This window comes from Mobula birostris, chromosome 29 (assembly GCF_030028105.1).
Source record: "Mobula birostris isolate sMobBir1 chromosome 29, sMobBir1.hap1, whole genome shotgun sequence".
NCBI lineage: Eukaryota > Metazoa > Chordata > Chondrichthyes > Myliobatiformes > Myliobatidae > Mobula > Mobula birostris.
The window spans coordinates 34,572,342-34,584,849 of record NC_092398.1 but is presented as its reverse complement, the minus strand read 5'-3'; the positions used below and the strand labels follow the sequence as shown (position 1 = coordinate 34,584,849).

Here is a 12,508-nt window from a genome sequence, read left to right as displayed (position 1 = left end):
TCAGTGGACTGGGCCTTGTTCAAGGACTCATCTGTGGATCTGAATGACCACACTACGGTCGTACAGACTATATTAAAACAGCTGTAGGTGAGTGCGTCCCCACAAAGTCATTCCCCAACCAGAAGCCCTGATGAACCATCAGATCCACAGTCTGCTGAGGGCCAAATCAAAGGCATTGAAGTCTGATAACCAAGACAATTTCGAGGTCCAGCTACAATCTCTGGAAAGCCATCTCAGAGGCAAAGTGGCAAGTCTGGACTAAACTTGAATCTACGAAGGATGCTTGACGGGTGTGGCAGGGCTTTCAGCTCTCATAAAGTGAAATCAAGTGACACTGGTGACAGCAGGACTTCACTTCCAGATAAACTCAATGCCTTCTATGCTTGCTTTGACCGTGGAGGAACCATCCTGAACTCAAACTGTCCCCGATTTAAGTTTCTGACGCAGACGTGCGAGCAGCCTTCAGCAGGGTGAATCCACGAAAAGCATCTGGCCCCAATAAGGTACCTGGCCAAGTACTAGGCACGTGCTCTGACTAACTGGCTGGCGTGCTCACTGAGATCCTTAACCTCTCGCTTTGGCAGTCTGAGGTACCCACTTGTACCAGTGCCGAAGAAGAACGTGGTGACCTTCCTCAATGACTATCGGACAGTAGCAGTTACATCCACAGTGGTAAAGTGTTCTGAGGGGCTGGTGATGAAACATATCAAACATTGCCTGTGCAGTGCAGGCAGACAATAATGTGCAAGGGCCAATGTGAGGTAGATTGTGAGGTCAAGAATCCATCTTATCAGACTAAGGAACTGTTCAATGGTCTGGAACCAGCGGGGTAGAAGCTGTCCTCGAGCCTGGTGGGACGTGCTTTCAGGCTTTGCTATTTTCTACTCGATGGGAGAGGGGAGAAGAGAGAATGTCTTTGAGAGAGCGTGGGGTCTTTGATTGTGCTGGCTGGTTTACTGAGTCAGTGGGAAGTGTAGATAGAGTCCATGGAGGGGAGGCTGGTTTCCATGATGAGCTGAGCTGTGTCCACAACTCCCTGCCATTCCTTGTGGTCAAGAGTAGAGCAGTTGCTGTGCCAAGCTGTGATTGGAATTGGAATTGGTTTATTGTTGTCATTTGTACTAAGATACGGTGAACAGCTTGTCTAAGATAATCTTCAGACAGATCAGATCGTTACACAGTGCACTGAGATAGAACAAAGTGAAACGATAACAACGTAGAATGAAGTGTAACAGCTACAGAGGAGGTGCAGTCCAGGTGAACAATACGGCGCAAGATCATAACGAGGTAAACTGCGAGGCCCGTTAGTCTTGCGAGACCATGGATCTGTGCCTGGAAAGTCTTCACTCTCCAGGGCGCAGGCCTAGGCACGGTTGTATGGAAGACCAGCAGTTGTCCATGCTGCAAGTCTCCCCTCTCCACAATACCGATGTTGTCCAAGGGAAGGGCAAGGGCCGATACAGCTTGGCACCAGTGTCATCGCAGAGCACTGTGTGGTTAAGTGCCTTGCTCAAGGCCACAACATGCTGCCTCAGCTGGGGATCGAACTCACGACCTTCAGATTGCTAGTCCAATGCCTTAACCACTTGGCCACGTGCCCACACACTGCGAGGCCCAGAGTCCATCTTATTGCATTGGAGTCCAAGAACAGCAGGACGGAAGCTGTCCTTGAACCTGGTGGCATGTGCATTCAGGCTGAACTGTGTCTTCAACTCCCTGCAGTTTCATGTGGTCACAGGCACAGCAGTTGCCATCCCGAGCCTTGATCCATCTGGATAAGATGCTTTTTGTGGTGCATCAATAATAATTTGTAATTGGTGACACACGGAATTTCTTTACCCTCCTGAGGAGGTAGAGGCGTTGGAGAGCTTTCTTGGCTGTGACTTCAACATGGTTGGACCAGGCCGGGGCGGTCGGTATTGGGACTGCTTTCTGTTACGTTATGCAACACCCTGGGAAAGGTTTCACCGCTAACGTGATGGTCTTTCTGTAGAAGCAGTGTTTGGGTTATGGTTACAGATAACGGGTGCTTTGGAATGTGAGCTGGGTCCTTTATTTGATAGGAGTTGAAGAGGGAAGATCCTGGAGAGAACGGTCATAGGATTTGACCGGGGAGGGGGTGGATTTGATGGAGCAGGTTGCTGAGATCGACTGTGGATCAGTGAATATGAATTTTGGGAAGAGTTGAGCTCCAACTTGTTCACGTTTGACTGTTTAATTACAAATGGGCCCTTTTTGGTTATTTTTCTTTCTTTTCTTTACTAACCATTTAGTTAAGTTAAGATTCATACATATAATTCCTTTAATCTGTCATTTCTTGGCATTGATTTGTAACAGGGTAGCAAATTACACAGCATCCACACACACCAGGATTTGGAGTAGGAGAACCATCTCAATCTCACGGGTTCGGCGGGACCAGAGTGTGTCTTCCCTAGCCGAGGAAACCAAGGAGGTTTTAGTTATATGTCAATGATTCGGATGACAGAACTGATGAGTTATATGTCAGTGATTCGGATGACGGAACTGATGGAGTTATATGTCAATGATTCGGATGATGGAACTGATGGAGTTATATGTCAATGATTCGGATGATGGAACTGATGGAGTTATATGTCAATGATTCGGATGACGGAACTGATGGCTTTGTGGCCAAGTTTGCAAACAATACAGAGCTAGGTGGAGGAACAAGTAATGTTGGGGAAGCAGGGAGTCTGCAGTCACAGATGAGGAGAATAGGCAAAGAAGTGGCAGAAGGAATACAGTGTCGGGAAATGCATGGTCATGCACTTTGGTAGAAGGAATACAGGCATCAACTACAAACGTATTTTCTAAACTGTGAGAAAATTTTTTAAAAACACAGATACACAAAGGGACTCAGGTAGTTTTTGTGCAGGAATCCCTGAAGGTTAATTTGCAGGTTGAATTGGTGTGAGGAAGGCAATTCATTTGCATTCATTTTTAGAGGACTAAAGTACAAAATGAAGGATGCAATGCTGAGGCTTGGGAAGATATTGTTCAAAGTTAAAAGTAAATATTTATCAAAGTACACATATGACACCTTATACAACTCTGACATTCATTTTCTTGTGGGCATATTCAATAAATCTACTTATTGAGTGAGAGAGAAAAGAAAAAAAGAAAAAAAATGTAAAGCAGGGTCAAAGCAGAGCGGCCGTTGTGTGAGCGGACCAGTGTAGGAGTGGGAATTTGAGGCTTTGGCGAAGAGGCACATGTAAGTAGCAGGAAAGGCTTTTGTGGTGGTTGAATAAAACGTCACTAAATTACAGCTAATTGAATAAGGTCGGGATGATGCAGGAGCAGGTAATGTGCCGTAGCTGCACGATGTGGGAGCTGGTGGGCCCCATTGTGGTCCCTGGTGACCACATCTGCAGCAAGCGTTGGCTGCTCGAGGAACTCAGGCTCAAAGTTGATGACCTGGAATCTGAGCTTCAAACACTGCGGCACATCGGGGAGGGGGAGAGTTACCCGGATTCTCTGCTTCAGGACGTCACCCATTAGATTAGCTGCCTCAAATTCGGTCTGTGGTCAGGGACAAGAGGGTGTGACTGTGAGTGGGATCCAGGAGACATTGCTGGAGGAGCCTCAGCCCTTGAGCCTGTCCAGCAGGTCTGAGATTTTCGTTCCTTGTGTGGGTGAGAGTGGGGGCTGTAGGAAGGATGGGCAACCTAACGGTGGCACTGTAGTTCAGGGGGACATTCAGGAGGGGGGAGAGAAGAGAAATGTAGTGGTAATTGGGGATACTATAGTCAGGGGAATAGACAGAGTTCTCTGTCGTGAGGATGGAGCACCCCGAAGGCTGTGTTGCCTGCCTGGTGTCTGGGTTCTGAACATCTTATCTGACCTGCAAAGGAGTTTTCAGTGGGAGGGGAAAGATCCAACTGTCATGGCCCATGTGGGCACCAACAACATAGGTAGAATGAGGAAAGAGGTTTGAGCAGCTAGGGACTAAATTAAAAAGCAAAACCAAAAAGGTAGTAATTTCTGGATTACTACCTGAGCAGTGTGCAAACTGGCATAGGGTCAAGAAGATTAGGGAGTTAAATGTGTGACTCAAGGATTGGTGTGGGAGAAGTGGGTTTGAATTCATGGGAAATTGACACCAGTATTGGGGAGGGAGGGAGCTGTACCAATGGGACGGGCTCCACTGAACCCTGATGGGACCTGGATCCTGGTGAATCACACAACTGGGGCTGTGGATAAGGCTTTAAACTAAATAGCAGGGGGGTGGCTTCAACAGATTGGAGAAGTATGGATAAAGCAAAAAAGAAAAGTGTGGATAAAGGTGTAAAAAAGAGAAAAGTAAAAATGGAGTGAAGAAAAGTCAAGTGCATATGAGTAAAAGGTGACAAAATTTTAAAACCACTATGAGTGTAAGGGCACTTTATTTAAATGCCCTAGTATTTGAAACAAGGTCAGTGAACTTGTGGCACAAATCAGTACAAAGGGGTATGATTTAGTGGCCATTACAGAGACATGCTTGCAGGGAGGAGAGGACTGAAAATTAAATATCCAAGGATATCAGGTAATACAGAAGGGTAGGCAGGAAGGTAAGGGAGGTGGGGTAGCGCTCTTAATTAAAGACGAGATCAGGGCAATAGTGAGAGATGATATAAGATCTAAGGAGCAGAATGGTGAATCCATCTGGGGAGAGGTTAGAGATAGTAAAGAGAAAAAAAATCACCGGTGGGAGTTGTTTATCGGCCACCGAATAATAACATTACAGTGGCACAGGCAATAAACCGAGAAATATCTGAGGTATGTAAGAATGGAACAGCAGTTGTCATGGGGGAACTTTAACTTGCACATATATTGGGTGAATCAAGTTGGTTGAGGCAGCCTTGAGGAGGACTTCATAGAATGTATCTGTGCTGGCTTTCTTGAACAGCACATTACTGAACCTACAAGGGAACGTGCTATCTCCAGATCTGGTCCTGTGCAATGAGAAAGGTAAAATTCGCGATCTTGTAGCTAGGGATCCTCTTGGAAACAGTGATCATACAAATGGAGGGTGCAATAGTTCGACCTAAAACCAGTGTATTATGCCCAAACAATGGAGACTACAATGGGATGAGGGAGGAGTTGGATAGGGTAGACTGAGAACACAGGCTATATGGTGGGACAGTTGAGGAACAGTGGAAGACTTTTAAAGAGATTTTTCACGGTGCTCAACAAAAGTATATTCCAGTTATCAGCAAGGACAGTAAGGGGGGGGGGGGGGGAAGAGCCAGCCTTGGATAACTGAGGAAACAAAAGGAGGCATCAGACTAAAAACTTGTGCATACAAAGTCATCAAGAGAAGTGGGAAACTGGAAAATTGACAACTTTAGAAAGCAACAAAGAACCACCAAGTGAGCAATAATGAAAGGGAAGCTAGATTATGAAAATAAACTAGCACAAAACATAAAACTGGATAGTAAAAGTTTTTACAATTATATAAAGCGGAAAAGGGTGGCTAAAGTGAATGTAGGGTCCTTGGAGGATGTCTGCCTGTCTGTCTAGGTACCATATCCGATGTGGATGTTGGTGACCCTGGTTTTCCATATAGATCTATTCTTTGTATTTCGGATGACTTCCATTTCCTCGATGTGTAGCCACCTGGCTAGGCTTTTGATGTACATAAGCCGAGATCTTCCTCTAGGTTTGCTCCCCGCAATCTTTCCAGAGAGTACGAGTTTTTCTAGTTCATCTTTCCGCATGATGTGTCCTAGGAATCTGAGTTGTCTTTCTCTTGTTGTTGGTATGAGTGATCGAACTGCTTGGGCTCTTCTGAGAACTTCTTCATTTGATGTGTGTGTGGTCCATGATATTTTTAACATTCTCCTGTAGAACCATAACTCAGCTGCTTCTAGTCTCTTTTCCATTGCTGGAGAAATGGTCCAGCACTCGCTTCTTTCTTGGAGGATGAGAAGAGGGAATTGATATTGGGTAATGAAGAAATGGCGGAGGCTTTGAATGACTACTTTGTGTTAGTCTTCATGGTGGAGGACACCTCTATCATGCCAAAGAGAGATGCTATGGATACGATGGGAGGTGAGGACCTCGATACAATAGTTATCACTAAAGAGGTAGTGCCGAGAAAACTTGTAGGCCTGAAGATAGATAAGTCCCCTGGTCCTGATGGAATGCACCCCAGGGTACTGAAAGAAATGGCAGAAGTTATAGTTGAGGCTTTGGTGATAATTTACCAAAATTTACCCTCCCCCCACCTTCCTTATAGGGCCTCTGCCCCTTCCCTCTACAGTCCTGATGAAGGGTTCCGGCCCAAAACGTCGACCGATCTTTCCCACGGATGCTGCCCGACCTGCTGAGTTCCTCCAGCGTGTTGTGAGTGTTGCCTTGACCCCAGCATCTGCAGAGTATTTTGTGTTTACAAATGCTAGGCTTGCTGGAGAGACGCTGTCGCTTTAAGACTGGAGGCGTATTGGAGATTGACTACAACTCCCGGCGAGCGTCGAGCTGACGCATCACGTAACTTCCTGCCCGGGAGGCGGGGTTTCCGGAAATCAACAGTGGCGGCTCCAATGGAGGAGGTGGATCGGATCCTGGTCCGGGCGCTGGCCGATGTCGGCACGTGAGTGACCCGGGACAGGACGGGGTTGAGGGGTGGTGGGAGGCCGTGCACCCCTTTCACTGACCAGACTGGCCGGAGACCGTACCCCCCCGACTGGTCACATGACAGCCCTCTCCCACTGGACAGCCCCAGATAACTTCCCTCCCAGACTGGCCCCCAGACAGGGTGCAGACGGACTTCCCTCCCAGACTGTCCCCCAGACAGGGTGCAGACGGACTTCCCTCCCAGACTGTCCCCCAGACAGGGTGCAGACGGACTTCGCTCCCAGACTGTCCCCCAGACAGAGTGCAGACGGACTTCCCTCCCAGACTGTCCCCCAGACAGGGTGCAGACAGACTTCCCTCCCAGACTGTCCCCCAGACAGGGTGCAGACGGACCCCCAGATAGGATTCATGGAGACCCTAAACTGGCTTACTTTCCAGAGAGGGTGCAGACAGTGTGGAGAGAGGTGACAGGATGGAGACAGCCCACCGCCCCCCACCCCAGAACGGACGGACCACCTTTCCAGGCAGTCTACCCACTTCTCCCCCCCTCCCACTTTCCAGATTGTCTACTCCCTCCAGGCGGTGCCCCGAAGGCACTGCAGACAGAATGGAGACCGTCTGTACCCCCAGACGGTCTCCATTCTGACCCTCCCACTCTCCCCCGGGGTAGAATGTTATGGTGACGGGGGTAATTTCAGGCCACAGTGAACCCCTCTCCCTCCCTACCACAGTGAGATCCCAGACAGTATGTGTGGCCTGGGAGGGGGTGGCAGACATCCCACCCTGCAAAAACTCATTTCAGGGAGGTAGCATCCCAGCCCCATATACCCTCCACCCCCTGGTCGACCTCCAAGGGTGCAGGTATACAGGACATTTGATTATGAAAGAACACAACCACTTATTTAATCACATATTGAAACTATTTATATACACACATTCACACCTTGTTGAGTATTTTGTTGGCAGTCTCAATACTAATAGCTAAATGCTAATGCAAATAGCTTTTCTATTTCTTTTGCAAACTTTTCTTCTACTGCAATGTGGCCTGCTTGGCAGACGAGCATTTTGCTGGAAGTCTCAACCTCATAAAATATGTACTTATATTATCACGGAGACTTTTTATTCTATTACAACTTTAAGCAAGTCTACAGGGAGTTTGGCCTCATCACGTAGGACATCAATAGAGTAGCTCCTTAGCAGCTAGCCAGCTAGTTTAAATAACGTTAGCTATGCTAATGAATGAATGACACCTGTTAAACTCACCTCAACATGTCTGTTACAGTCTTAACCCACCATGGGCAATAGAAAAGTCACTGTTGCAAACAGTGCAGCGAGCAACACTGTCGTTCTTTTTGACCCCTATTAGGCAGGGGTACACTTCAGTGTAGTCTGGGGTGACGTACGTTTTATACTTTCTTTTTTTGGAACACTCTGCAATGGTGCTGCAGGACACTAAAATGAACTGATGGACAATGAAAGAGAGAGAGAGGTCGGCTGTAAAGCCGGCCTACAGAGAAAACTGATAGGTCTACTTAGCACAAAGAGAGATCAATCAGCTCTTCCCCCCTCCCCCCTTTCTCCCCCCCTTTCTCCCCCCTCCCCCTTTCTCCCCCCCTCCCCCTCCCCCCTTTCTCCCCCCTTTCTCCCCCTCCCCCTTCCTCCCCCCTCTTCCCCCTTCCTCCCCCTTCCCCCTTTCCTCCCCCTTCCCCACCTTCCTCCCCCCTTCCTCCCCCCTCTTCCCCCCTTCCTCTCCCCTTCCTCCCCCCTTCCCCCCCTCTCTCCTCCCCTCAAAAAATCGATTTCCAGGATATTGTATATAATTTGCGAGCGTCAGGGAGCTGCTATCAATATGCGGGAGACTCCTGGAACTCCCGGGAGAGGTTGGATGTCTGGGGTGGTCCCTCCCCAGGATAGAGAGAGTAACGTTGTGGGGGCTGGGGGAAGGAGAGGGGTTCCGGCCTCACTGAACACCTCCTCTCTCTCTCTCTCTCTCTCTCTCCCCCACAGCGAGATCCCTGATGATGCGTGCAGTCTGGGCCAGTTCAGCACGGAGATGATCGTGGAGGGCGTGGTCCGCTGTTTACAGAGGATCGACCCCCCCTCGGTGAACGGCCTCAGCCACCTCCTTCCACCCGGAATGTCGGCACGCTTCCGCCTTGGCATGTCCCTGGCCCAAGCCTGTCAGGTGAGAGGTCCGCGTCTTCTCCTGCCCGCGGTCTCCGTTCCTGTGTACCACCTTGCCCCACCCCTCCACCCCAGTGAGGGGAGGTGGGCACACCACAGTTCTCTGTTGGTTCAGTGCCATTGGGTGGGAGTGTGTGGTTGGGGAGCCATAATCCTGTGCCGGACCTGTGGGGATGGATAGGGTAAGTTCACCATCATATGGCTCAGTGGAGTGAGGCTGGTTCCGCGGGGAAGGGTGGGTTGTACTCGAGATCGGTGGCGATGGGTGGGAGCTTTGGGGTGGTATTAATGGCTGGGGTGTGGGTGGGGATCCACAGTTCACCGGTTGGGTGGGGAAGGACGGAACGGTGCTGGAATGGCCGTCAAATCGCTGTTCACCGCTGGTTCTCAACCCTGCTCGTGTTCCTCCCCACCCCCCGCAGGACCTGGGATACGAGGGCGAGATCGGCTACCAGACCTTCCTGTACAGCAACGAACAAGAGCTTCGCCGGCTGCTCATGTTCCTGGTGGAGAGGTTGCCCCGGGATGGAGCCGAGTCTGCCCACCAGCCGACAGGTCTGGTCTCCCCGACCCCCTCCCCTCCACCGCGGGCACTGAATCCAGCTCCAACTTCAGAACCTTCCAGAATCCTCTCAACCCCTTCCCCAAAACCTACAGCCCCTCTGTCAAGGGGAAAGGTTCCCCACTCACCTCTCTGGAGGCAGGGAGGTTCACAGATTCATTTTTAGAGAGATGGAGAGCGGTGTAAGGGAGTGTGAGGTGCTGCACTTTGGGAGGTCAAATCCGGACACCGGACTACAGGAAAGATGTGGAGGCTTTGGAGAGGGTACGGAAGAGGTTCGCCAGGATGCTGCCTACTTTGGAGAGCGTGGGCTGTCAGGAGAGGCCGGATAAACTTGGGTTGTTGTCTCTGGGGCGCTGGAGGCTGAGGGGAGAGCTGATAGAGATTTACAAGATTATGAGAGGCATAGCGAGAGTGGACAGGGAGTATCTGTCTCCCAGGGTTGAAATGTCTAACACCAGAGGGCAAGCATTGAAGGTGAGAGGAGGTGGGTTCAAGAGGGATGTGATAGGGGTGGATTGTTTAGCTAGGTTGGTCTACAGAGGAAATGGGTGAGATGAGTTTGACCTGCTGCCCCCCTGCCCCCGAGACAGGGAAACCTGCTCTCCATGTGGGGAGAGTGTAATGGAGGGTGCGAAAGACCCTCACTGATTCCTCCCCCCCAGCAGGGAAACCGGCCGGAGGGAGGGAGGGTGAGTTGGTGAGGGTGTATGAGGGGGGGAGAGTGTGAAGGACCTGCTGCCTAACTCGCTAACACCCCTCTCCCAGCAGGGAAACCCGCCGTGCTCCAACGAGCCATGGCAGCGCGGATCAGGCAGGAGCTGGCCACCCCTTGGCTCCCACCCTCCCTCAGGACCCCCGGACTGCTGGCCACTCAGGTGGGTGCCTCTTCTATCCCCACTGGGGAGGGAGGGTCGGTGTGGACGGAGGCGTGTGCTCACGGATCCTCGGGAGTCTGCCCAGGATGGATCTTCAGAGGCGGCGACCCCCCCCCCCCCCCCAGGATCTTGAAACTGCTCCCCCTTTCCACTGCTGGTCCCTCGATGAGGACTGGGGTATCTTCCCTCCACTTCCCCTTCCTGAAGCCCGGAATCAACTCCTTGGTCTTACTGACAGCGAGTGTGAGTTTCTTACGGTCTGATACAGCTCCTTGTCACCACCTGAGATTCTGCCAAGTTTTGATGACCTGGAGCTCCTCAGCCAAGCACACAAAACATAATCTAGAAACGCTTCTGTGCCCTATTCCAATTCCAACAGATAGAGGGACCCCAAATCTCAGAGCAAGTGAGGAATCAATCCCCTGCCCTAGAGCATCCCGTTAAATCCTTGGCCAGTCACCACAAGTCCAAGACAAAGCCCCCTGCACCACCCTTCTCACCCCACCGTGATCCCCATCACTCGTCCAGTGTCGGACCCCACCGTTGTCCCTATCACTCATGCAGTGTCAGAACCCCTGGGGGTTGGAGCTTGTTCTGTTCCATCCCAGGAGCTCCCCCTGCCCCCCCAACCCTTAGGTTGGGGAGGCGACAACCCAGTGACACCCACCCCACTCCCCATGCGTCATTGGGAGGTGGAGGGAAGCAGAATGCCGGGAGGTAAGGGGGGGGGTGTCTTGGAAAAGGTGCCTTCCCCACCTCTGATGCACACGCCTTCTCTGTTCGCAGGGCTCCCGAGCGATCCAGGAATTCTGCAGTCAGCCGCTCAGCCTCCCCGGAATCTGGCCGGCTGGGAAGAATATCCCGACAGGTGGTGAACAGTTGGTGCAGGGAGTGTGGTTGTCCCCGCTCCCTCCCGTCCTTGCGCCGTTGACAGTGCCCGGGGGTGTTAATGGGGGCAGTTAAACAGATCTTTGTGTGTATGTGGGGGAAGGGTTGGGTGGTGTGTACGTGGTGTTCGAGTGTTGGGGAGTTCACAGTAAATTTATTATCGAAGTAGATATGTCGCCATGTACAACCCCGAGATTCATTTTCTTGAGGGCATACTCAATAAGTGATAATAGAATAGTAACCATAACCGAATCAATGAAAGACCACACCAGCTTGGACCTGCAGCTAGTGAGCAAACTCTGCAAGTACAAAAAGGAATAATTATAATAAACAATAAATTTCAAGATCATGAGATGAAGAGCCCTTGAAAGTGAGTCTATTGGTGTGGGCAAACAACAGGAATTCTGCAGATGCTGGAAATTCAAGCAACACACATAAAAGTTGCCTATCACCTGTCCAGCTCTTGGCTCCATCCCTCCCTCTCCTGTCTTCTCCTGTCATTTCAGATCTCCCCCCCCCACTTTCAAATCTCTTACTAGCTCTTCTTTCAGTTAGTCCTGACGAAGGGTCTCGGCCTGAAACGTCGACTGTACCTCTTCCTAGAGATGCTGCCTGGTCTGCTGCGTTCACCAGCAACTTTTATGTGTGTTGCTATTGGTTGTGGGGACATTTCAGTGATGGGGCGAGTGAAGTTGAGAGAAGTTATCTCCTTTGGTTCAAGAGCCTGATGGTTGACGGGTAATAACTGTTCCTGAGCCTGATGGTTGAGGGGTAATAACTGCTCCTGAACCTGGTGTGAGTCCAGAGGCTCCTGTACCTTCCTGATGGCAGCAGCGAGAAGAGAACCTTGACGATGTCTTTTCCTGCGACGTTTCGTGTAGATGTGCTCAGTAGTGAGGAGGACTTTACCCGTAATGGACTGTACTAAATCCGCAACTTTTCGTAGGATTTTCCATTCAGGGGCATTGGTGCTTCCATATCACACTCGGCCCATCAAGTCTGCTCTACCATTCTGTCATGGCTGATTTATTTTCCCTTTCAACACAATTCTCCTGCCTTCTCCCCTTAACCTTTGACACCCTGACTAATCAAGAACCTATCAACCTCCACCTTAAGTATATCAATGACTAGGCCTCCACAGCCATATGCAGCAAGCAATTCCACAGATTCACCACCCTCTGGCTAAAGAAATTCCTCCTCATTTCTGTTCTAAATGGATGTTCTTCTATTCTGACACTGTTTCCTCTGGTCCAAGACTCCCTTGCCATAGGAAGCATCCTCTCCCCGTCTACTCTATCTCGGCCTTTCAGTATTGGATAGGTTTCAATGAGATCCTCCTCATTCTTCTAAACTCCAGTGAGTACAGGCCCAGAGCCATCATATGTTAACCCTTAAAATGAAACCTCCAGCGTGTTGTGAG

At 50.3% G+C, this 12,508-nt stretch overlaps 1 protein-coding gene across 5 annotated transcripts in view; it reads left to right on the top strand.

Annotated features, from left to right (window-relative positions):
- The first annotated feature begins 6,483 nt into the window (after nt 1-6,483).
- The window catches only part of ccdc22 (coiled-coil domain containing 22), a 33,152-nt gene continuing 27,127 nt past the window's right edge, over nt 6,484-12,508 (top strand). For 2 of the 5 annotated variants that reach the window (XM_072246293.1, XM_072246295.1), the window contains exons 1-5: nt 6,484-6,592; nt 8,584-8,761; nt 9,183-9,315; nt 10,091-10,200; nt 10,987-11,068. In XM_072246293.1, the coding sequence (XP_072102394.1) occupies nt 6,543-6,592; nt 8,584-8,761; nt 9,183-9,315; nt 10,091-10,200; nt 10,987-11,068 (553 nt within the window). In that variant the 5' untranslated portion in view covers nt 6,484-6,542. The remainder of the gene's footprint in view (nt 6,593-8,583; nt 8,762-9,182; nt 9,316-10,090; nt 10,201-10,986; nt 11,069-12,508) is intronic. The other 3 variants (XM_072246294.1, XM_072246297.1, XM_072246296.1) reach the window with 3 other exon arrangements.